Genomic DNA, 27,723 nt, shown 5'->3' with positions numbered 1-27,723 from the left:
GCTGATAAGATGTTTCCGTGCACCTACTTTTCTCGCAAACTGTCTCCGACAGAGCGAAACTATGACGTGAGATACCGTGAGCTGCTGGCCATGAAAGCAGCATTCGAGCATCCCTTCATTGTTCTTACAGACCACCGCAACCTGGAGTACCTGATGTTCTTCACCCGGTTCCAGTTTTCAGTGACCTACAGACCGGGGAGCAAGAACACGAAAGGCCGACGCCCTGTCACGACTGTATCGGGAGTCGGACCAACACACGCCCAATGAGCCCATCATCCCTGAGAGGCGGATCATCGCACCCATTCAGTGGGACATCGAGACCGAGATCGCCCAAGCCAATGTTCTGACGACACCACCAGACGAAAGCCCGATCGCCAAAACGTACGTGCCTGAACACCTGCGTACTTCGCTCCTAGAGCTGCTACATACAAGCCCGGCCTAAGTAAATAAGTTCTGGTGGCCAACGCTGGTCACGGACACCAACAAACACGTCCGAAGCTGCACGGCATGCCTAACCTCCAAAGCCTCACACCAATGCCCAGCGTTCCTGTTACTACCACTCTCAGTGCCACAACGACCCATGGTCCCACATTGCCCTGGACTTTGTCACTGATCTGCTTCGTTCCAACAATTACACTACCATTCTGACTGTCATCAACCGGTTCTCTAAAGCCTGCCGGCTGATTCCGCTAACAAGCTCCCTACCACCTTCGAGAGAGCAGAAATGCTTTGTACCCACGTTTTTTGCTACTATGGTCTGCCCGAGGACATCGTCTCAGATCGAGGTCCCCAGTTCACCTCGTGAGTTTGGAAAGCCTTTTTCGAGCGGTTGAGTGTCAAAATAAGCCTCACTTCAGGGTATCACCCACAATCCAACAGCCAGACAGAACGCCTTAACCAAGAAATCATCCGCTTCCTTTGTACGTACTCTCAGCACAAGCAGGACGAATGGAGCAAGTACCTGATCTGGGCCGAATATGCCCAGAATTCCCTAATTAAACCCGCCACCGGCCCGACGCCTTTTCAGTGTGTCACCAGCCTCCCTTATTCCCCTGGTCCGACAGACCCATCGACCTGCCGGCCATCGATGAGTGGTTTCGCCAGAGCGAGGAGACGTGGGACGCAGCGCACCGACGGCAGCGCACCGACGGCTACGGAGTGCCGTCAGGGCACAGAAAACTCAAGCTGATCGACATCGCAAGGAACACCCCGAGTACCAATCCGGCCAGTGGGTTTGTCTCTCGACCCGTGACATTCGCCCTCGTCTTCCCATGCCGTTAAACTCAGTCCCAGGTACGTGGGCCCATTCCGAATCATCAAGCAGGTCAACCCCGTCTCGCCCTGCCACCCACCTACCGCATCTCACCCACTTTCCACGTTTCTCTGCTGAAACCCGCTGAGGAGCCGAGAGAGGATCCTGACACCGTCATCCCCCCCCCCCCCCCCCGCCAGTCGACAGCGAGGATATATATCTAGTTTGAGAACTACTCGACTCCAGGCGCCGAGGGGGCCGTTTGGAGTACCTAGCTGACTGGGAGAGGTTCGGTCCGGAGGAGCGCTCGTGAGTGAAAGCTGGAGACATCCTGGATCCGTCACTCACCGCGGACTTCCACCAACGGCTCCCCCACAAACCGGCTCCTCGTTCACGGGGTCGACTTCGGCGCCACAACCGTTCTTGCATCGCGGGGGGGTGGGTGGGTGGGTGGGTGGGGGCTCTGTCACGAACTACAAGCCGCCGCCTGAGTGTCTCCATAGAGATGCGTCTCCGGAGTACTAGCGAGCTTCCGGACTACACCTCCCATCCACCACCAGCCCAGCTCATTATCACCGCCACCTGTTTCTCATCTCCTCTCCCTTTAAAACCACACATGAACTTCTGTATGAGGACTCGACTAGTCTCCATACTGTCATTCTGAGCGTTTTCCTGTGTTCTGATTTCCTGGTATTACTCTGTTTCCTGTTTCTGGCTCTTCTGTCTGCTTTTTGCCTGCCATGACCTTTTGCCTGTTCTCGACTCTGATTTTCACCTATACTCTGATATTTGTACCTCTGCCCGTCCTGATTATTGCCTGTCTGACCTCTCTTCTGATTATCATTAAACTAAGCTGCAAATGGATCCAAAGCCGTATGCCTCCTCCTTACAGGATCACAGTGTTGGTGTGGGCTGCAAACTGTGTGCTCTATATGTAAATATTAAATATCAACAGTGTATTTTATTCTGTTAGTGACTGACAGACCCTGCATGCTGAGGGTGTTGTATTAAATGGTGCTGTGTGGAGGATCATACAGTTTATACTTACTGAAAGATGAGCTGCAGAACATGGCTGAAATGACATCACTAAGTTTGAGGCTGTTATGAGCATGTATGATTCCCATGGGCTTTATAAATCCCACAGTGTGTGTGCACAGGAACCCACAGTGTGTGTGCACACAAAAATAAGGAAATGCACACACACACACACACACACACACACACACACACACACACACACACACACACACACACACACACACACACACTTACATATGCTTATGCCATTTAAACATTTCACAGAGGTAAATCTGCCTCCTTTTCCCTGTTACTGCCCACAAATATCCTTAAACCATCAATGTGATTTGCCTTAAATATATTAAACTCCATTTTTGTCCCTTTCAGTGTTGATTGAGAAAGCGTTAAAAAACAACTTTTCTTCCATATTTTTTGGAAGTGGACAAAAAGGCACAAATAATGCTACTGAAAACTAGAACAAAAAAGGGACCTGTGGTTAAAATCCCAGGAACAAAGCATATAATTCCTTCGTGAAGCATTACGCATGTCAAATGATTGAGATTAGTTCATTAGGGTTCATTTTGTTGTTTGATAAAATAGATTGTTTGATAAAGTAGACGGGGCAAGAAGCCCATTCTGCAACAGATCACATGACTTCTCACTCCTGCAGTCTGACTGCTATAACACACTCCGACCTGTCGCACCAAGACAAATCCAGTGCTCTTAAACCAAGTCGATGATGCGTTACACAACAGAATGTGTGAGACAGTGCATGGCATTGTAGTGCCTCTCCTGTGTACTGTGTGGGTTAGAAAAGTACTTCATTTATAGAATTAAATTGATTTCAGTTGTTGAAAACCGACTCATTCTGACTAGCTGCCTTTATAGTAACAAGACTGCAATCATTTGCTTTGAACTTTGGCAAATTAAGCTTTGATCTTGGTCTGTTCATTAACCGTGTAAAAATGTACTAACTTGTCAATTGTGCCTTTCTGTGAGGCTGGAATATTGGAGCTTAGGATGGCAGGAATATCCACGACCCATCCCCTAATTCTGCCTTGAAGCAACGATTTGTGTTAGTTTAATATTTGAGGTTTAAATCTGAGCCCTCACTCACTCACTCATTTTCTTAATCATGTGTTGTTGTCCTTCACCACAATGACCTTCATGTTTTGGTAAGTTCCAATCCTAGGATCTAATCACTGTTAATCACTCCAAACATAGATGTTGCTGATTTTATACAGTATTCATCTATAAAAGAAAATAAAACCTTCAGGTCACTGACATATAATCGTTTATGAGATCATCTATTCACTGTGTCATTGCCACATGGGTGCTGCAGAAGATTATGGACCATGGAATCTCTCGTCCATTGAAGAAACATAATAAGGGCATGACACTGAGGCAGACATCATTGATTGGCAAAAGCAGCTTTATGGTTGTATAACAATGTACCAGTGGAGGTTGTTAACACAGCTTCATAAAAGTTTCATTAATGGCTAAATTCTTCTCTGATAGCTTTAAGTTGCGTGAGCAGTCTCTAATCTCAAGCGTGTTGGTCACTACAAAACTGAAAAAAAAGAGTTGGCTTGAAAAGAACTGTACTCAGTACCATCATTTTCAGGGTAACGCAACATTCAATAGTAGGTAACAACAATAATTGTACCAACAGACCAACATAGTATTGGTTGTGTGATGGCCCGAGGATGCTTTGCTGTTGGCTAATTGATGGAACCATTAATTATGTTCACTATTTAAGGCAGAACCTTAAACTAGCAGCTAATAATCATTCAAATGTGGCTGAATTCAAGCAATTCTACAAAAAAGAGCAAGATTCGTCCACAGTGATGTAAAAGACCGATCTCCAGTTATTGGATGCTTTCGGTTGCAGTCGTTGCTACTAAAGGTGCCACATGCAGTATATTTCTAATACAGTATCTAAAATCAGGGGTGATATTAATATTTAATTAATATTTGTGACCCATTTCTTTCATCAAATAAAATTAGTAGTAGATAATTTATGCAAGGGGACACGGTGGCTTAGTGGGTAGCACGTTCGCCTCACACCTCCAGGGTCGGGGGTTCAATTCCCGCCTCCACCTTGTGTGTGTGGAGTTTGCATGTTCTCCCAGTGCCTTGGGGGTTTCCTCCGGGTACTCCGGTTTCCTCCCCCGGTCCAAAGACATGCATGGTAGGTTGATTGGCATCTCTGGAAAATTGTCCGTAGTGTGTGAGTGAATGAGAGTGTGTGTGTGCCCTGTGATGGGTTGGCACTCCATCCAGGGTGTATCCTGCCTCGATGCCCGATTACGCCTGAGATAGACACAGGCTCCCCATGACCCGAGAAGTTCGGATAAGCGGTAGGAAATGAATGAATGAATAATTTATGCAAAATCAGTTTGCTATCTGAGGCTTGTAAATAACGTCTAGGAGCTGGAACATGGCAGCAGGGTCTGGTGTCCTTAAGGTTCCATATGAACGACCATCCAACAACGCTTACTTTATGAACATTAAAGCTGATATCAAGCTTTAATGTACAAGACAACTGAAAAAAAAATCCATCAAATAATGCAGTCATGAAAACTTAACATTTCTCCGTCTGTAACTCGATAAATTGACAATAAATGATAAACAGGAGTGAAAGACAGACACGGAGACAAAGAAAAGATAGAAGAAAAGCACCAAAGTGATCGTTGCATCAGGTTGCATCAGTGTGTCATTGCATCATATCTCAGGTTAGAAAAATACCAAATAAATACAGTGTACACTTTACACTTAATGATGATGTGCTACAAATGGGTGGTGCTGAGATTTTGGGAATAAAGAGCCCTGAAAAGCTGAGTTCAGTCTCCCAAAGCCAGCAGAACAAACAGCATAATGGTAAGAACGCTTTAAATCTACTTTGAGACAGATAACGTGTATTAGTTAATTTATATAAATATGTATTAATGAGTACCTTTAATGCCAAAGGGTATTACATTGTCAGGAGTTTTTTCTCTTGAAATAATTGTTAAATTTTTAATAAAATCTATAATATTTATATATACATTTGATAATATTTAGCAAGATAAAATGCTAACTGTGCTTAAACACAAGTGCACATTGTTGCTAACAGTAAAGATTAAAGTTATTTTAATTAAAAACTTAAAACACCAGGTATATATAATACGCCAGTTCTGTTTCTCTACCTGATGCTTCAGTTAGTGTATAAATATACAATCAGCACTGTTATAAATCTATTATCTAATAGAGAGTATTAATATTAATGGTAATATTTTAAGGTTTGCTTAAGGTTCCATTGGATATTCCAAGTTCATCTTGAAACCCTTTGTGTGAAATACAGCACAGAGTCTTTAAGGGATCACGTAGAGGAACAACAATACTATCTATACTATTATAAATATATATAAAAAAATGAAATATTACATTGAGAGGTAATTAATTGTAGGTATTATTTTACAGAGCTACAGAGATTTTATACTCTGCTGACTGTATAATGAGAAGGAGCATATTTATTTATCATTATTGTTTTATTGTTTAGAGCTATTAAACCTGGTCTTTTAATATGTTCTTTATAAAAACTGATCGTTTTTAAGCAAATAAATTTTGATTTCATTTATTTATCATTGAGAAATGAGAATGATAATTTAATTATCATGAGAAATCCCATGTGTGGAATGAAGTCTGGGTATTTTCTCTGTCTACGTTCTCATACCACTGAGAATATGGGCTCTATTTTCATGGCCATGGCAAAAGCACAAGAACAAGTTCTTAGGGATATTAATTGAGTTATTTGTTTATTGATTTTTATTTTTACTATATAATTCATACCACTACTACTATTTATTTATTTATTTTTAATTTAAAGAGAAGTAATATGAAATAATATATTTAATAGTATCTAATTCATACTAGTGCTAATAATTATTATTTTATTTTATTTCATTTTATTTTAAATGTATTTTATTTATGTATTTATTTATATATGTATTTATTTTTAATTTAAAGAGAAGTAATATGAAATAATATATCTAAATAGTATCTGATTCATACTACTACTATTTATTTTTATTTTATTTATTTATTTATTTATTTTTTTTCCATTTAAAGAGAAGTAATATGAATTAATATATCTGAATAGCATCTGATTCATACTACTACTAATTATTTATTTATTTATTTATTTATTTATTTATTTATTTATTTGTATATTTATGTATTTATTTCTAATTTAAAAAGAATTAATATTAAATAATATATCTAAATAATGTGATTCACACCAAATTACCTTGTTTATCTGGACTTCACAGCAGTCCTAACCAGAGCATCTGGGAGGTCATGAGTGATGCTTTTTTGCTGCATCTCAGCTGGTGTGGATTTAACTGCTGGTTAAAATAAAATATAGCATATGAAGTTATAAACATCTTTCATTTGAACAACTTAGCAAGTTGTTTTTTTTTACTGTTCTAATAATGAATGCTATAATGCTGTATATAGTTAGAATTTGGGTTATATGGACAATTTATATTGAAATACACAAAGCTTCTTTCACACAGTTCCACACTCATTAGAACAACATGTTAAGTCATAATGAGAAAAATAGCAACAGGATCGTGTCCAACCTACAAAAACAAAACAGCAGCATTTACCGGTAAATTATGATTAGATTGGCAGGAAAATCGAGCTCGTTATGTGCAGTAATTATATGTAAAATAATCTTTATATCTGCAGGAAAACTGTTCCATGTTAATCAGTCCACTGTTGGAAAGAGATTACCTCTCACCAATGTACGGTCTGGAATTTACCATTGGCTTCATTGGAAACCTAGTGGTGATCCTAGGCTACATCTTTTGCCTCCCTGCTTGGAAGTCCACTAACGTGTACCTGTTTAACCTGTCTGTGTCTGACCTCGTCTTCCTGTGCACTTTACCTGAGCTGTCCTATAACTACGCTCACAACCTGAAGAAATTCAATACTGCACTCTGCATGATAAATCGTTATATCCTCCATGTGAACCTGTACTCCAGCATTCTTTTCATGATGTGGGTAAGTGTGGACCGGTTCTTATTGATATGTCACCCACAGCGAGAACACATCCTGTTGACTCTCAAGGCCTCGCTGTGCATCACCATCCTGAACTGGATCTGGATGAATATTCAAATCGCTCCTCTCATCGTCTTCATCATCCAGGACTTGGAGCAAAATAACTGGACAGTGTGTCGTGATTTTGCGAGTCTGGGAGTGGCCAAAGTTACTCTGATCTACAGCTTAGTTCTCACTATAACTGGATATGTGATTCCTCTTATAGGTTTGTTCCTAGCATCACAAAAGATGGTTTCTGTACTAGTGAAAAGACAGGAAGTGCTTGGGACATCTTTCCAAAGGCCAGTAAAGATTGTGAGGTCTGCAGCAATCATGTTCCTGTTGCTCTACACACCTCTCCATGTCATGAGAAATGTGCGTCTTGCATCACGGCTTCCTGAATTAAAATTGTCACAGTGTGTTGTAGACTACATCAACGGGGCTTACATAGTGACACGGCCAATTGCATTCGCTCACAGTGCCATCAACCCTGTGTTTTACTTCCTCATGACAGACAGTTTTAAAGAAGCTCTGCAGGACAAATGGAGGCAGATTAAAAGGATGATAATGAGATCGTCATAAACAAGCCTGACCTATCAAGCAAAGGTTTCAGCAGAGCTTTGAATAGATTTTACTGTAGAACTGAACTGGGGAGAGAAATTCATACAGAACATCTTTACTTAGTTGGTGATGATGGTGGCAGCAAACAGTCTGTAACACATCACTCTGAAATTCAGTGACTGCTGAAGCCTTAACATACGATTTATAAATTTTACACTCATTAAACCATTTAGTGATCCTATGTTCAGGGTCATGGGACAGAATCGTCCTGTAAGAGATCACTCAGCAGAATAGAAAGGTTTAATCATATGATCAAATAATCATATGGACAAAGATATTTTTGGTAACTTTTAGAACTAAAAACTACCTTTTATCACTGACCTTGAGACACAGAGGAGGTGTAACATCAGAAAATTTAAAACAACAATCATTCACAATTTACCACAATTACCCTACTGCTTCATACTGTATGTATATATACTGTACCCACTGTTTGTTGGGTGGAAACAAGAAAACTGCTCTCTTTATATCTTTGTGTTCTAATGTTTATCAGGGTTCTTTATGTGTTCTAATGTTTATCAGGGTTCTTTATGTGTTCTAATGTTTATCAGGGTTCTTTATGTGTTCTAATGTTTATCAGGGTTCTTTATGTGTTCTAATGTTTATCAGGGATCTTTATGTGTTCTAATGTTTATCAGGGATCTTTATGTGTTCTAATGTTTATCAGGGTTCTTTATGTGTTCTAATGTTTATCAGGGATCTTTATGTGTTCTAATGTTTATCAGGGATCTTTATGTGTTCTAATGTTTATCAGGGTTCTTTATGTGTTCTAATGTTTATCAGGGTTCTTTATGTGTTCTAATGTTTATCAGAGATCTTTATGTGTTCTAATGTTTATCAGGGTTCTTTATGTGTTCTAATGTTTATCAGGGTTCTTTATGTGTTCTAATGTTTATCAGGGATCTTTATGTGTTCTAATGTTTATCAGGGTTCTTTATGTGTTCTAATGTTTATCAGGGTTCTTTATGTGTTCTAATGTTTATCAGGGTTCTTTATGTGTTCTAATGTTTATCAGGGTTCTTTATGTGTTCTAATGTTTATCAGGGTCAGACAGGTCTGAAATGCTTCTTTAAATATTGATTCTTTGGTATTTCCCACCTCACTTCAGCCTCACCTGCGAGTCCTCCAAGGGAACAAATAGCACAAAACCGTGCCAGCATACTGCTGTATAACTGCTATATAACTGTTGTATAACTGCTGTATAACTGCTGTATAACCGCTGCTGTTTTCTTTACATTCTCTACATAGAGAGACACAGATGCATACATAGATATAGAAATGTTTACAGGGAAATAAAATGATTCAGACAGAAGTCCTTGTCAGTTGTGTAAGAAAAATGTGTGTGCTATCTGTACAGTCATTAGTAAAGCACACTGCAGTCTATTTCCATATACACCAAATAAGTGCAATAGTGAATTATCACACTCTTTATTCTCTCTCTCTCTCTCTCTCTCTCTCTCTCTCTCTCTCTCTCTCTCTCTCTCTCTCGCTCTCTAACTAGTAGCATGAATCACTGTCCCACTTACTGTCCACTTACATGTCCAGTTTCAATGACCCTGTACCCACCGCTGTACCTACTGCTGTACCCACCTCTGTACCCACTGCTGTACCCGCTTCTGTACCCACCTCTGTACCCACCACTGTACCCACCGCTGTACCCACCTCTGTACCTGCTTCTGTACCCACCTCTGTACCCACCTCTGTACCCACCTCTGTACCCGCTTCTGTACCCACCGCTGTACCCACCTCTGTACCCACCAATTTACCCACCAATGTACCCACCTTTGTACCTGCTTCTGTACCCACAGCTGTACCCACTGCTGTACCCACCTCTGTACCCACCTCTGTACCCACTGCTGTACCCTCCAATGTACCCACCTCTGTACCCACTGCTGTACCCACAGAATATTGTTGTGGGCTGAAAGACGGGATGTGGGATGTGGTAGCTCAGTGGTTAAGGTGTTGGGCTACTGATCGGAAGGTCATGGGTTTGAACCCCAAGTCCATCAAGCTGCCACTGCTGGGCCCCCGAGCAAGGCCCTTGACCCTCAGTTGCTCAGTTGTAAGTCACTCTGGATAAGGGTGTCTGCTAAATGCATTAAATGTAAAAAAAGATATAGAAACCCATTATTTTATTTAATTCCTGAGCTTCATATGCAAACTGGGTACGTTTCATTTTTTTTGACCAAACTATATTCCTAAATATTAGTGGCATTAAGTAAAAGTTTAGAGTTTGCATTTTTGTGGTTTCTGATGTTTTTATTTTGAATGTTTTTACTTTGTCTTGTGATTATATTCGTTATAATCTTTAACTTATTCAAAGTTAATCCTGGAACTTGGTAAATTTAAATGTTTTCCGAATGGAAAGGTGAAATATTGGCATGTGAAATAGATTTATTTGCAGACATGCGCCTTTAGAGGGCGCTATTGTCTTAGCAGTAAAATGCTATTATTCCAGCTAAATGCCTGTCGTTACTACTGAATAATTGTGAATAAAACTTTGAGCTTATGGTATATTATTGTGTGCTTTCATGCAGTAATTTCATTTATTTTGTGTAGAGAAATATTACTGTGATTGGTTTTTATTATTAAAGTAATAAGCACTAATAAGAAGAATGTTCACTCACTCACTCACTCACTCACTCACTCACTCACTCTATAATAAGAATAAAACCTGGATGGAACATTTAACAATAACATTCTAATAAACGTCGGTGAGATTACATCCTGTAAAATGAGCAGAAGTTCAGGAATTGACCTTGTTGAACTTTTTGAGAGTCAGATGACGTTTCACTTATTTTACGCTTTTGTTCCTTCTTTATTGAGTTTGTAATTCTAAATGTAATCTAATTTTTCTCAATACTTAAGAAAACACTGTGGAAGCTCTTGTTCTTCGAGGACCGGCTCTAAACTCTTCCTTTCTGCCCTCCCTTTCTGTAAAATGTTCTTTTTTAACCTTTTATGGTCACTGGCTCTAAAGGAGCTCATTCCAGTGCAGCATTCCGGCCATTTGTAATTCTTGGATTGTGGAAGCAGAGACTTCAATCACGGCACTGGTGCAGGTGAAGTTTCCAAAAACAGGGCATTCAGATTCTCAGAGGTTTTGTCAAGAGCAAAAACCAAAAGCAATAAACCCCCAAAATAATGGAAAAAATGTCAAAGTAATCGTGTTTTACACACAGTTTATTTCTTGTCTTAATCTAAAACATATGTATGCTGCAAAATAATACTAATATACTAATATTATTCATTCATTCATTCATTCATTCATTTACTACCGCTTATCCGAACTTCTCGGGTCACGGGGAACCACTAAGCCACCGTGCCCCACAATTTTATATTAAATTAAATAAATTAATAAACAAAAATAGACATACAGTCGGATGCAAAAGTATAGGCACCCCTGACAATTTCCATGATTTTCACGTATAAATATTGCAATTTAATTTTGATCTGTCAAATAACTGAAGGACACTAAAGTAATATTTCAGTAATGAAATGAGGTTTATCGGATTAACAGAAAATGCGCAATATGCATCAAAATGAAATTAGACAGGTGCATAAATTTGGGCACCCTTGCCATTTTGTTGATTTGAATACCTGTAACTACTTAGCACTGATTAATTGGTTTGGTGGCTCATTAAGCCTTGAACTTCATAGAGGTGCATAAAATCATGAGAAAAGGTATTTAAGGCGCCAAATATTTATAAACGAAAATCATTGCAATTGTCAGGGGTTCCTAAACTTTTGCATATGACGATAGATAGATAGATAGATAGATAGATAGATAGATAGATAGATAGATAGATAGATAGATAGATAGATTTGAACAGTATGTTGGATAAAGGCATCACGTGTCTCATAACCACCAGCTCAAAGCTGCCCCCCAGTGTTCACTGTAAATCACTGCAGACTGTTTTCATATTTGTTTGCTTTGACACATAAATGGTTTTGGTTTTGTTTGTGATTTGAAGCTCACCAGCGTTATTGTAGATGGAAATCACAAAGCCTGAGCAGATGGCTTGGCAACTCAGTGCATAAATGTGTGTTACGTACACATTCCTGTGTGTGTCGCACTGTGTGGTCTGCCCTAAGCCTGTTTTAGGCGTAACCCTGACAATTCAATTATGATTGGGTGAGCAGAGATTATGTCAGCAGGCTTTAAGTCGAGGAAAGCCAGAGATCATTTTAATAAAGAAACAAGTACAATGATTTCTGAGTGCATGGAAAGTGGTGCTGTGATTCACATCAACTACTTTAATGACCTGGAATGACTTAAACTGTCTTACAGGAAGCGGGATGTGGTTTATTTGAAATGTGTTCGACTTTAGTTCTACACAGTATCTACCAGGACTGAACGCTGGCTACTGAAGCCTTCAGAAGATCAGAAAAACAACCCATCCACCTCTAGAGTGAAGAAGGCCTTGAGAATCAACATCACATCATGTTCTTCTGTGGACTGATGCACCATAATGTCTGTGTAGATTCATATTTAAACAGTGAAAGTAAGCAGTGTATTTTGTTTTCTTTGAGACATTGTGTGTGTGTGTGTGTGTGTGTGTGTGTGTGTGTGTGTGTGTGTGTGTGTGTGTGTCTGTCAGATCCACATTCAACACATAAAATAATCCAAACTGATATAGAACGGATTCATTTTGACGATGCGAAAGTGTGACCTTATATTTTATTCATAGTGTTAAAAAATCAATGGAATTAATGGTTGTTCTTAGTGGTTAGCACGTTCGCCTCACAGCTCCAGGGTTGGGGGTTCGATTCCCGCCTCCGCCTCATGTGTGTGGAGTTTGCATGTTCTCCCCGTGCCTCGGGGGTTTCCTCCGGGTACTCCGGTTTCCTCCCCCGGTCCAAAGACATGCATGGTAGGTTGATTGGCATCTCTGGGAAATTGTCCGTAGTGTGTGTGTGAGTGAATGAGAGTGTGTGTGTGCCCTGTGATGGGTTGGCACTCCGTCCAGGGTGTATCCTGCCTCGATGCCCGATGATGCCTGAGATAGGCACAGGCTCGCCGTGACCCGAGAAGTTCGGATAAGCGGTAGAAGATGAATGAATGAATGAATGAAGGAATGTTCCACAACAATGTACATACTACAGATTACAGATATCTGTTCCAAGTTGCAGATGCTGCACCAGAGATGGATAAATGGAAAGGTTGATGTTCTGCAGTTAGCGATCTTCTGTAGTGTTTCTAACTAAATGCTAAATGCTAACAGGGACACCACTATAAGTAGTACTGTGAGGAGAAACAGATACGCTTTGACAAAGTCAGCTGTCATTTAAGTTGCTTTACATGGGCTGGGATATAGAACATTGTACACACAGTTGCTTCTTTGAATCTCCTGGGATTAGTAAAGCTAGGGCTCCCAGCCAGGACTCGGCTCCCACTCCGTCGCACATAAACCGGTGCAGAAGTAACTACCCCGACTACCCCAACACCTGCAAGACAAATAAATAAAAAAGGGTTACTGTACATGTCTTTATTACACATCTATTATAAGTATGAACTTATTATGAAGTATGAAGTAAGAACTATTATAACTATAAACTCACCTTGTTGTCGTGCCCTTTATACATCGGTCTTATTTTTTTGCCTTGAAAATTTATTTAGCAAAATCCTGCAGTTTAACAAGTTCAAACATAATGGCCAGGACTGACAGGAAATCTTTGTCAGACCATTTTAGCTCAGATTTTGTTTTTATTCCAAACTATTATGGCTTCAATCTGGTCTAAAAAGGGCTGGTGGGGCTTCAGGCTTTCAGTCCAAGCAGGCAGGAGTCACACATGGTTCTACTTCATCTTCATCTTGGGTGACAATCAACTATCAAGTGGACCTCCTATTTGTCTTGAATGAAGACCTCCGTTTAATCAGTGTGAGATTAAAGACTCGCCTATACGTCAGTTTTAAGTTTTCTTTTCGTTAAGTTTTCTATTGTGCTTTTAAGGAAGTCCATGTTTTTTCAGCTGCTTGTTTAGCTCGTTAAAAACCATTAGGTCTTAACTGACTACTCATTGGTTATACACATTCAGACACACACACACCACACACACATACACACACACACACACACACCACACACACACAATGTTTCTGAACTTCAGATTCTGTGCCTTTATAATCATTGGCTTTTTTATTTTTATGAGCTGACGTTAATGTAGGTGTTGTGTGTGACTTAATGAGTGTTTTTTTTTATTTTGCAGCTAAGCTGGTCTAGGACATATGAATGAATTTATTTTAAAAAAGATTACCATTATAATCCTTAAATGTGTAACAAATATGTAAGTGCATATTTAGTAGGAAATAATTTTCTGGAAATAATAATTTGTCTGTGATGAGTCATGCGAGGTCAGTGAGGTTGTGAGGATGCCATGGTGAGTGGTAGTATTGGTCAAAGAAGTTGTATGTCCATCCATCCATCCATGGTATTTCTGGTCATTTATTAAGTCAATGAATGTAATATGTCCTTTTTTATATTTGCCTGGAAGATAGTTAATAATAAGTCAGTACACATGAACTGATGAAAAGGAACAAAGAACAAGCACCAAGAAAATTTTCATCTTCAGTAAAGAAAGAATTTTATTTTCAGAAGAATATGATCTATATTCCACTGTAGAGAAATGCTTAGCATGCGTGGAATTCAACGTGAATTTTTATGGGGTTTTATTCTAATCCTGATACATAAATCTGAACTAAATGCATCAAAGAGCTTCTGCTGGCCATAATATTCTTGTCTAGCCTTTACTACATACTATTACTGTTTACATGAAAATGTTAGTTAGGGTTAGGGTTAGGGTTAAGGTTAGAGTTAAGGTTAGGGTTAAGTTTAGGGTTAGGTTTAGAGTTGGGGTTAGGGTTAAGGTTAGAGTTAAGGTTAGGGTTAGGGTTAAGGTTAAGGTTAGGGTTAAGTTTAGGGTTAGGGTTAGAGTTGGGGTTAGAGTTAGGGTTAGGGTTGGGGTTGGGGTTAGAGTTAAGGTTATGGTTAGGGTTAGGGTTAAGTTTAGGGTTAGGGTTAGAGTTGGGGTTAGAGTTAAGGTTAGGGTTGGGGTTAGGGTTAAGTTTAGGGTTAGGGTAAGAGTTGGGGTTAGAGTTAAGGTTAGGGTTAAGTTAGGGTTAGGGTTACGGTTAAGGTTAGGGTTAAGGTTAGGGTTAACCCAATAACTACCTTCAAAGCATTTAATAATCAATGTCATGAGATGCACAATTAAGCAATAAGCATTATGTGAGAGATTTTAAGCAGTTGAACAATAACCAAGAGCAATTTAACTGTGATCATAATGCAAAAGTAAAAATAAGGCAATAAGGCATGAGGTAGCATCGCTGCCTCTAATCTCCCTGCACCCTACTGGTGTGGAGTTTTCATGTCTGAGTGCGTTTCTTCTGGGTTCTTCCACTGTACCATCCACAGTAGATCGACCGACTACTCCAAATTACACACAAGGATGAAGGAATGTGTGGATTTAAGTGTACACAGTGTGCACGGTTCTGCAGTAATGTCCATCTCCAGCTACTGAAGATGAGTAACAGGATCTAATGATGTTCCATGTGTCAGTATGAGTCTATGATTCAAATTTAGTAGCAACAACTGATTTAGTATTAAGTTATCATTTGGGTAAGTTAAATAGCATAGAAATGTTTAAGTGTCACATAAACATAAATCGTTCATTCATTCATTCATTCACTACCGCTTATCCGAACTTCTCGGGTCACTGGGAGCCTGTGCCTATCTCAGGCGTCATCGGGCATCGAGGCAGGATACACCCTGGATGGAGTGCCAACCCATCACAGGGCACACACACACTCATTCACTCACACTACAGACAATTTTCCAGAGATGCCAATCAACCTACCATGCACATCTTTGGACCGGGGGAGGAAACCGGAGTACCCGGAGGAAACCCCCGAGGCACGGGGAGAACATGCAAACTCCACACACACAAGGCGGAGGCGGGAATCGAACCCCCAACCCTGGAGGTGTGAGGCGAACATGCTAACCACTAAGCCACCGTGCCCCCCCACATATACATCAGTGATCTGTGTATGTATAATAAGCATCCTGTTCATTCTTGGTGAAAAGATAAAGAAGTCTTTATTGCTTTAAAGCTCGTAGAATTGTGTCGGGTTCAGAGAAGTTAGATTGAACACCGAATGTTTAAAAACCAAACTGTTAAATCATGACTTTTAGCTTTTAATGTTAATGAGCTTACAAGTGTCTGAAAGTCCTTTTGTCTCTGATGGTTCTTGTGTTGCTCCAAGGTGATCAATCTCTAGGTGAGGACTGGTCTGAGAACAGTGCTTAATGTTGCAATGAAAAGCTATATTTTGCTATGATAATTAAAGCAATCAGTGATGCGGTTGTTAAGACAAACGATGAACGATATTTCTGTACTTCCTTATATTACATTCTTTGGAATTCAGAGCACAGGAACCCTGAATCAGACAGAATCATAAAGATCTTGCTTAGGGTTTCTTGTTGTTGCTTGAGTCCTTAACTCCTGAGCCATCACTAAAGATAGACTTTACCCAATGCATTGAAACAAATCAGGGCATTCAGCATTTGGCACATTTCAGAGATTTGCCCTGTCAGGAAGATGTTACATGTTCTGGGCTGTTCAAACATATCTGATGGTAGATTTTGAGCACCGAATGCCGAGACATCTGTCCTGGCACCACTGACTTGTATTGGGAAAGATGCTGGAATGTAATATGTGTTGAAGTGTGAATATTCACTAGATAGATAGATGTGCACACTTTCTCCTCCTTGTACTGATGGAAAGGGATTTGATGATGAAGTGACCAGGCATCATACCAGCCAGACTAAATCATCTGTGAACTCAGGCACACTGAGAAGTTTGTTGGTTTTTTCACACAATTTTTTTTTCTTCCCTTTTGAGGATCGGAATCTCTTTACGTCAGCCATTAATTCCACAGACAGGAGGAGGAATCTCTAATTGGATACCTCAGCTCTGACTTGGGCTTGGCCACGTTCTCTTGGGAATGAAGAAACAGGTCTAATCCCTGTTTGATTCTGTTATCCTAAAGTGAAATAGAAATATGAAAATATAAAATTCCAAAAACTCGACTTGTGCCAACGTTCTTTTCAGATGACAGATTTTTAACGAGATGTTTTTGTTTCTAAATGCACCAGGATTTTATCATCGATATTTTGTCAACCAGACATAATTCACTTTCACCTGGAAGCAGATTTGTCAGTTATTTGTTCTATTTCCTAATGAATTGTTTTTGTTTCATGGACTGTTTACGTGGCCTATCGTCCTTATTAGATTGTTGACTTACAGGTGTCTCAGCACTTTACCTGACGTGACGTGACATACGGCTCAGTAAGGTGACCCATACTCAGAATGTGTTCTCTGCATTTAACCCATCCAAAGTGCACACACACAGCAGTGAACACACACACACACACACACACACACACACACACACACACACACACCGTGAACACACACCCAGAGCAGTGGGCAGCCATTTATTCTGTGGCGCCCGGGGAGCAGTTGGGGGGGTTCGGTGCCTTGCTCAAGGGCAACACAGTCGTGGTATTGCCAGCCCGAGACTTGAACCCACAACCTAAGGGTTAGGAGTCAAATTCTCTAACCCAGAGGCCACGACTTACCTGTCTGAGATCTGGGCCGAGAGACAAAATGACACGAAATGTAAACTTTATTAAACCTTCTTTCAATCACATAAATGATATTTGGGAAAATTCAAACATATTTGAGGCTCATTTGTTGAACAGATGTGGCCTTGTACAGTTAATAGCATTACAAACAACTGTCAAATGTTTTCAAACAAAAATCCATCTACGATCATGACGCAGTGCCGTTTCGAAAAGATTTAATTCGTGGATTTTTAGTTTTTATGCAAAAAAAAAGAAAAGAAAAATCTCGATGTGATAAACGAATATATCAGTAGGTAATTTGGAACGTGTGTGAAGACTCGGTTTAGTGTGAAGGATAGGACTGAGCTCGGCTTTGTGCGTATCATCACATCCGGGTGTATAACTCATCTAATTAATTTACCTCGAATGACCAATAATTTGAACAATTTAATCTAGAATATAAATTAATTCCACGGTTATACAATCGACATTAATAGTAATAGGAATGCACATTTTTCAAAATTAGGCTCATAGGAACCTGCAGAATAAGTTATGATGTCAATTATCCCAAGAAAATAAGTGTGACAATATGCCTGATATGATTCAAGGAGTAATGTGAGCTGTAGACAGGAGTGTCTCACATTTCATAAAAAACCTGATGGTGTATCTAATTGGTTTTATTCCAGCTCGTCCCATTCTTTATGCACTGTAGCTGAAAAGGAGCGCTCCAGACTGTACCTTTGAAGGCCACAGCTGTGTAAACATCTGCCGTAATAAGTCTTCTTTGGAGCCAGGCAGGGAAAAAACCCCAAGAAGACCATCCATTAGTATGCATGAGCTGTGGGTCATTTTTAAAAGTGGGGTCACTTGCCCTCTTGTGCAGTCCGTATGGCTCTTTGGCAAATCTTCCTAACCCAAAATATACAGTGGTGGTTGGCTTGAGTTATCTCACTGTTGCTTGGCTTGGCATAAACTGTTCCTGATGGCCATTATCAACTCTTAAAGCAACAGTGTTGTGGGAAAATTCCCGAAGTGCTGAGGGACTGTTATACATCTTTATCAGATAGGAACATAGTGTTGATTCTGCTGATGTTTTGCATGATGATCTGAGTGATTTAAATAGAGCTAGACTGGGTTGAATTTTGCTTCTTAAGCTCACCAAACGTTCAAAGAGAAAACATCACAAAAACAAAACACGTTATGTGTCACACCGAAAGCCGTGTTCGATGTTCATTTATACCTTTGGCTGAAAATAATGGACTTCGGTCCTCTTAACCTTTAAACTTTCGTTATTAATGATTAAGTCTTCTTGTCAGCTCTCATGTAGATTATCTGAAAAAAGTCAAAGTTAAAATGAATCTGTTATGATTTTAGTTATTCTCCCAGGCTTTCGTAGTGTTCAACGTTTGATGGATCTGTTCTCACAAATTTCATGAGTGTTACAAAGCTCTCTGGAGGTAAAGGCTGATTAGAATAAATATACTAAAATATACAAGATGGTCTCATTGCTTGCAAATTTATAAGAATTCACACTGGTTAAGTTTAGGAGCAGGAAAAGGAAGAAGGAAAGTAATGACATTTCATCACTTACAGTAAGTGTCATTTGAAGGGATTTATGCCTTTACCTATGAATGATTAAAATTAAAACTTGTATTCTTATTCTTATTAGTTAAAAATGAGCACGGGATTGAGAAAGGGAAACTTGAGCAATGCTACCCACTGTGCCACAATATAACACATGGCACGGTGGCTTAGTGGTTGGCACGTTCGCCTCACACATCCAGGGTTGGGGGTTCGATTCCCACCTCCACCTTGTGCGTGTGGAGTTTGCATGTTCTCCCCGTGCCTCGGGGGTTTCCTACGGGTACTCCGGTTTCCTCCCCCGGTCCAAATACATGCATGGTAGGTTGATTGGCATCTCTGGAAAATTGTCCGTAGTGTATGAGAGTGTGTGTGTGCCCTGTGATGGGTTGGCACTCTGTCCAGGGTGTATTTTGTCCTTGTGATAGTAGAACACCTACTAACATAAATAATCCAACCAAGTAGTTCATTACCCTCGGTCCTAGCTGAGACCTATCGATTATTTGCCACTATGTTAACGACACCGTTCCAAATTTAGCTTAAGATTCCTAGTTGTCCTCATGAGAAAGTACCATGAGAACCGGGTCCTCGGTTGTTTTTTTCCAGTCACATAGTTTCACACTGGTGGGAACTGCCAGTTCATGGCATGTAGAGTTATTAAGTGCCATGACTGTGAAAGAATTTTTAGATCATTGACAGCTTGAAAACAGATTGAAATCTAAATATACGGTAAATAGAAGTGTGTTAGGAACACAGACTTACAGGCATGTCTAATAGGCATTTACTCTGTGTGAAAAAGTGCGGCCACTGGTCACAACCAACAAGAAGGACAATGTTGTTAATCACTTTTGAACTGTCACGTCGTTTTGTAGGATACATTTATAAAATAATTTTGCATATAAATGAATTATGTAGTTGGTAATCAGTAGTGACGCCATTTTTTTGTGATGCCAGCAAACTACAATAAAGATCAGTGGACCAAATGGCAGCTGGATAAAGTAATATATAATCTGGAGTATGAAGTAGAAAGTATCTGCTCAGCATTAGAGGGTGAAAAATACACAATCCATCATTTCCCTTTCATTTTTGTTCATTTTCCTTCAGGCGTAATGGAAACCTGATTGCAGTAACCATGGAACTGAGTGGTGGCTTTGGAGAAAAGATGTTTGTAAAGAATTCAGACATGTTTGGATCGTTTGGCATTTAATGTAATGAGTTCAAATCAGACCAGGCGATATTAGGAAGTGCTGGAAAGACCTCCACACGTGACACTGAATAGTTCACAACAGAACAGACATTAGGATTACGCTTAGACATTTTCATGTTCCAGCGTCTTGTGCCATGTGTTTTAGTTTACGTTTGGGTTCACGTGTCTGCCCCACCCATGTGTTTTAGTTTACGTTTGGGTTCACGTGTCTGCCCCACCCAAGTGTTTTTGTTTACGTATTGTATTTACGTGTCTGCCCCACCCATGTGTTTTTGTTTACGTATTGTATTTATGTGTCTGCCCCACCCATGTGTTTTTGTTTACGTATTGTATTTATGTGTCTGCCCCACCCATGTGTTTTTGTTTACGTATTGTATTTATGTGTCTGCCCCACCCAAGTGTTTTTGTTTACGTATTCTATTTACGTGTCTGCCCCACCCAAGTGTTTTTGTTTACGTTTGGGTTCACGTGTCTGCCCCACCCATGTGTTTTTGTTTACTTATTGTGTCTGTCCCACTCATCCTCATGTGTTCTAATTGTCATCTCTATTTCAAGCGCCAGCTCTAGGCCAAGACCCTCTAGGTTACTCTAGGTAAAATAATGATGTAAATTTAATTTCCCTTTATAAAGCAGGTTTACAGATTGAGCCTGTCTTCAGTCTTTGACCCTTGCTCTATATTGCCATTAGAGTGAATGTATATAGCTGTGCCTCGTTTAAAATGTTTCCGTCTGTTAAATGCTAACGTTTCCTCCTGTTGTGGCAGGTGGAAAAGGTTTTACTACTATAGTGAAGGGAATCCCCAGCAGGGACTCTTGGTGATGAAGTAACACACAAAGGCACTGACCAAAAACAAGAGAATTTAATGGTACTTAAGACCAAATATGGTCAAAGACCAGTTCTTAGGCTAATGCTACACACAAGGTATCTTAATTAAACGTGGTTTGGTTTTCACACTCAATCTCTGGCTCGTTGGAATTGTGAAATTAGTTATACAACCTTATAGAACGAAGCTGGTTTCAAAAGAACATTGATTCTTTTTCTTTTTGTCTTGTTCTTGGTGGACTGCAAAATATTCATGCGTTTGGGTCCATTATCCAGTGTTCTAGTTACTGCTCTGTTAACGCTCCATCATATTAGTTTTGGTCCAGAGCAATTTTACAAATTCTGTTACAGAGAAAAGGGACTTGTTTGTGACAAACTTCATTCATTCATTTCCTACCGCTTATCCGAACTTCTTGGGTCACGGGGAGCCTGTGCCTATCTCAGGCGTCATAGGGCATCGAGGCAGGATACACCCTGGACGGAGTGCCAACCCATCACAGGGCACACACACACACTCTCATTCACTCACACACACACACACACACACACTACGGACAATTTTCCAGAGATGCCAATCAACCTACCATGCATGTCTTTGGACCGGGGGAGGAAACCGGAGTACCCGGAGGAAACCCCCGAGGCACGGGGAGAACATGCAAACTCCACACACACAAGGCGAAGGCGGGAATCGAACCCCCAACCCTTGTGTGGTAAAACTATAGTTCAATCTTGCGTTAAAAATGTGATGCTCACTCACTCACTCACTATATTCCAGGTAAAAACAGCAGCTAGAAATCACCAAATGCAGAAAAACATTACATCAGCAGATGAAAAATACAGAAATGTCTACTAAACACTGCATGACGCTCCAAGTCACGAAGGAAATCCTACTGAAAAACAAACTTGTGGAGTTTACTCTGGAGTTCCCCCAGGAGATAGACCTCAGGTGAGTGTGGATATATTTACCCGTCCCAGGATGAGGACTCGGCACTTTGTCTCATCCCAGTGTACAGGACGGCTGCCTTGAGATTTCAAGTCTCAGGATGGAAAACTCTGCTTGTTGTTTACAGTATTCAGGTGAGGACTAAGTGAGAATTTCTTCTCTAAGAAGGTGGAGTGTGTGCCTGAGAAAAGAACATCCAACTATTTCTACAATTCACTTGGACAGCTTCAAATGTTAAAGTTGGGAATGATGGCCAGCATCCCTGTCCTTTGTAGACTGTCTTCTTCTTTTAGAACCATCTGAACAGGACCTTTAATATGCACTCAGTTGATTTACTGACTATGATGAAAATCAGGACATTGAAGACCAAATCCATGGTTCTCTCCCTTCGGCTGTACTCCTAGCAGATGAGTTTAAGTACCTTGGGATTTTATTCATCAACAAAGGAGCAGCACAAGAGATACTGTATTTACATGGACATTTATCAGTTTATTTCTTTTAGTTGATTCTATTAATTTATTTTAATTGTTTGGGTGATAATTAGTCTATTATTCTGTAGTTATGAAATACACTTTATGTAAGCAACGTGTTTTTAACCCAAGCAGGATCACACAATTGTTCTAACCACTCCAAAACAAAGTCTACGATAAAAGTCACCAGGAAAAGAAAAAGGACGGCGAATGCTGACATCAGTACGAGATATGACCTCCCCACAGACTGTAGGTGAATCATGACTAGATAGAGTGTTTAAGGTCATGTCCCGGGACACCTGACTGATAGGAATTCAGTCATTTCCTCCTGTCTTTTCCTGCCAGACAGGAAATATCATTGACATCATTCTCACAAATTTAATGAAGACATTTAGGTGTGATGTTTTGCTAATTTATGAATCCCAGAAGGAAAGCACTCTGACCTGACTGCCATTACATTTTAGGATTGCAAATCCAGTAACACGTATAAAAAGAATAAAAAAGCAGTGCATATTAAACCTTTATGGAATGTTTACAGCAGCAGTTTGTATTTTTCTGGACTTCTGCAAGCCAAATTTAGATAAGATAAGAAGCATTTATCGTCACCACATATACATTACAGCAGTGGAATTCTTTTCTTCTCATACCCCAACTAAGGGTGGGTCAGAATGCAGGGGAAGCTATGATACAGCACCCCTAGAGAAGGGAGGGCTGAGGGCCTTGCTCAAGGGCCCAGCAGTGGCAGCTTGACTGTGCTGGGCCTTGAACCCCGATCCTCCGATCAACAACCCAGAGCCTTGACCAGTTGAGCCACCACTGAACCCCAACGTTTATGAGAAGTAAAAACCCTGGTTGATGAGTTAAAAGAAAAGAAATAAAAGACTTAATTTTTTTTTTACTAAGCTTTTCTATTTATGGACTTATATATTCATACATTCTAATATATGGAGCACCATTAAAATTAATAAATAATACATCATAGCCGAATGTCCGGTTGTGGTCAGGAAGGAATTAATCATATAACAGACTATGAAGCTGATATTAATTTGATGCATTGAGAAGCCAACACCACCGTGTGTGGATGGTGATCTCAGGGTGATGACCAGTGTTCTATGCAGCCCAGATTTTAATTAATGTCTTGGCTTCTCTGAGCTGTCATTGCTTCCATAATGTCCTCCTTACCTGGTCTTTGACTTTTGGTGGATGGCCTTATTTAGGCAGAGTTGCAGTTGTCCCACATTCTTTCATTTAACAGTGCATTTCATGGTTCTCTGGGGGCTGTTAAGTGCATGGATATTTTTTCCAAGCCCTGAGTGATACTGTTCAAAAACTAGGTCCAGAACCCCGGTTTGACTGCAACGTTTTATTCATGGTGCTGTTTCTTATGTATGTTCTATACCAAATATCGGGGTCTTCCGGAAACTCGTACCACAATTAGATTTCAAAACTAGAATTAAAAGACAGAAATCAGATCAATACTAAACTTAGATTAGATTGATACTAAAATGAACACTGATCATGTAAAATATTCAGTCTACACCCAAACTTAACACACACAAACTCATTGGAGAATGGTTTCAGTTTTATAATAAAGAGTGTATTGTGATTATAAGGCCTGTAGCTGCAGAGTGTCTGCACTTTAACATGTCTGTTTTAAAGAGTTTCATGTCTTTGGGGTTTTTTTTACAAAATGGAATATTTTTGCATGTAGTAAAGCTACAGATGTTGATGTGAGTCATTTAGTCAGAGCTGATTTTGGCGTTCGTCTAAGATATGGACGTTTTCAGCCACTTAGTTTAGCCTTACCTTGGCTATGATGATCGTTTAGTGACATTCGGTTTATTTACTTTAGGGGCAAGTTACATGGCATAGCCATTACATGGACACTTTAGTGGACTAAAAAAAGAGATGTCTAATCTTATGTCCAAGATGAAAACACAAATACATGTATTGATTGTTTGTGGAAGGGCTGACACGTTCGCTCCCCAGAAGGCAAAGTGCAGAACAGTCATACTGTGAGCGTCTACTGGAAAGGAATGGTGCCTAATAAATCATGAGAGGTTTGCTCATGACACAGTATGCTCGTGCTGCTAATGTTCAGTCATAGCCGAAACGTGCCAACGACAATAATTAGCCTTCATTTCAGGGCACTGTAAGAGTCCGTCTGTTTGTATAGTACTACTCTGGTTGTGATGCTGTAAATGGTGACACAAAACCAATGACTGTAATACAGCTGGTAACTTCCTAATCCAGAGGAATAAGGTCATATGTGTAAATGTGTTACTTTCACACTGAGACGACTCTTTATTGTATTCTCCAGAAATTTTATTCAGCATCCTGTATGTCGGTCGACTCCGTCAGCTGTGTGTAATCAACCGATTTCACAACTAAAAAAAACCTGAAAGATTTTAAATATTTATTCTGTTCATTTTGTAAATGTTTACCTGTAATCACGTTTACATATTTTACGCTGTCCGTTAGGACACATTAACAATGTTGCTTAAAAATAATGCCATTACTATACAGAACAATGAAAACACCCCTAATCATGAGTCATAAACATGTTACATTTTCCCATTTGAGCAATTCATCTGGTTCGGAATGTTAGCACTGGTTTGCCAGTAATGACTAAATCAATAAACTTACATTCACCCACTATAATTACTTTCTGCATGTCAGAATTAAAAAAAAAATCTATAAAAATAGACTTAAATCGCCATAGAAACGACATCAAAGCACGCAGGTTTCCATATTTTCTGCTAAACAACATTTATAATGACTCGTTTCTTTGGATAAATATTTTTTCCAACCACATTTCAGTAAAAAGTCAGAGAGAGATAAGAGTGGGCTTTAGAGCTGGCACAGGGTTATTTCACTCTATTCCACTGGCTTTTTATGAGAATATCTACTGTCCAAGATCTACAGATACAACTCAAAGTCACAATCGGAATGAGCAAAGCCTCATCCAGAAAGGAGATTATGTAAAAACAAGTCTGAAGTGGAAACAATGGTAAAAGACAAAGAGGTCGAAATGTCACCATAATTTGAGTTATGGCTCTGACAGTCACTTCAGCTCATCATTAATCTCAAACCAACAAACTTTTTGGGTCGATTTTGCAAAACAACTAATAGTCTAATTTATAACCTAGGGTTATAATGAACATGTTCATGTTAAAGACGACAAGCTTCCCTCTTGTGTGACTTCTTCTTTGTTGTTTCCTGATGGGATCTCTCTCACTCACTCTCACTCATTTCCTACCGCTTATCCGAACTTCTCGGGTCACGGGGAGCCTGTGCCAGGCGTCATCGGGCATCGAGGCAGGATACACCCTGGACGGAGTGCCAACCCATCACAGGGCGCACACACACACTCTCATTCACTCACACACTCACACACTACGGACAATTTCCCAGAGATGCCAATCAACCTACCATGCATGTCTTTGGACCGGGGGAGGAAACCAGTGTGTGTACCCGGAGGAAACCCCCGAGGCACCGGGAGAACATGCAAACTCCACACACACAAGGTGGAGGTGGGAATCGAACCCCCGACCCTGGAGGTGTGAGGCGAACGTGCTAACCACTAAGCCACCGTGAGGAGCCCCCCCCCGATGGAATCTAATCTATTCAAATTAATGCACCTTCAAATAAACTTACATACATAAAGTACATCTCAGTCACATACAAATCAGATATTATGCTGCTTTCGGTATAATAATATTATTTTAACAAAAAAACATGCAGCCTTTAATACCTAACAGTTGCTAAAACAGAAACCATGCCACAAGGAAATGTAGATCATCTTTGCTCACATTACTTCCATACTAAATGGTAAAGCTTACATTTTCATACATATCTGTGTTCCTGAAGCAGTCCATATGCCTCACATATGGCATATACAAACAACTGCACATCGTGTTTTGTACAGCCTGCTCACAGGAAAGCTCACAGACGTTCTGGAGAAAATGTAATCAGAGTCATTATGGCTGCTGGTTAAACACTGATAAACGTTAATGACCTGGCAGCAGAATAAAATGCTCATATGAAGGGGTAATGTGAAGAATTTCTCAGTTTGCACTTCTGTAATTCAGCACAGGCGACCGTGACATGGTGCTGGCGGGCGACTCGGTGCTCGGGTTGACCTCATTTTTCCCATGTTCTGTGAGGTACCTCCCCTCAGACACCCTCAGAGACACATTAATCTGCTACACTGAAAAGAAAGAGGTCAGATGTTTGGAATTGTGAGGAAATGGTTTTGTCATTCTTTTTTTTTCACTGGGAGGTTGTAACGATGCGTGTAAAAGCTCTTCTGCCCGACTTTCCAGAGAGGATTATTACTGATAGTCTTCAGCAATAAACAGAGACAGGTTCAGCCCTTCACTTTTGACAAGAAAAGACAACAACATAAAAGCTACACCAGGCAGGTGTGTGTGAGGGAAACACTTTCTGTAATATTTAATATCCTGGACACCAAAATTACAAACTGAAATCAATTTGTATGCTAAAAAAAAATCAACATTTATTATAAACCATCAAACCGATCCACGTAGCTAGTGTGGAGGTGACATAAGAGAATAAACCGCTGCTACATACACCACTACACCCATCCCATCCACCACTACACCCATTCCATCCACCACTACACCCATCTCATCCACCTCTACACCCATCCCATCCACCACTACACCCATCCCATGCACCACTATCAGCAGTTAACTGAATGGCATTAGACTATATAACAAAATAAACTAACGTAGTCTAAAACAGACTGCCGAAAGAAGTTTAAACGAAAATGATCGACTTATTACAAAATGATCTTGAATGCCACTAAATTTAATTCTAAATGTTAATAAGCAAGATGTTCTTTGTAGTTTTTTACCTTTAAGAGGCCAACAAAATAAATCAAAAGTTCAGTTAACGATTTCAACCAGATGCTGTTGAACTGTGTTTTAACAAGCATGTTGATGATGTGTGGCTTCAAATTCATATCCTTTCTATTCCCTTTTCAAAGGTTGCACAGAGATCCATGCTTTCTTAATCAACTCACAGCCTATAAAACCTTTGCTATGTAACAGGAAATATATAAACTCTTGATCATTTC

At 40.0% G+C, this 27,723-nt stretch overlaps 1 protein-coding gene across 1 annotated transcript; it reads left to right on the top strand.

The window, feature by feature from the left end:
* Positions 1-5,058: 5,058 nt before the first annotated feature.
* On the top strand, positions 5,059-10,486 carry LOC125139951 (succinate receptor 1-like). Its single transcript, XM_047806564.1, has 2 exons — positions 5,059-5,149; positions 7,001-10,486. Exons 1-2 carry the CDS (start codon positions 5,147-5,149, stop codon positions 7,931-7,933), a joined length of 936 nt encoding a protein of 311 aa, XP_047662520.1. The 5' UTR covers positions 5,059-5,146; the 3' UTR covers positions 7,934-10,486.
* Positions 10,487-27,723: the final 17,237 nt, after the last annotated feature.

This window comes from Tachysurus fulvidraco, chromosome 22 (assembly GCF_022655615.1).
Source record: "Tachysurus fulvidraco isolate hzauxx_2018 chromosome 22, HZAU_PFXX_2.0, whole genome shotgun sequence".
Lineage (NCBI taxonomy): Eukaryota > Metazoa > Chordata > Actinopteri > Siluriformes > Bagridae > Tachysurus > Tachysurus fulvidraco.
Note: the sequence above shows the minus strand (reverse complement) of the source record. Positions and strands in the feature narration are given on the sequence as shown.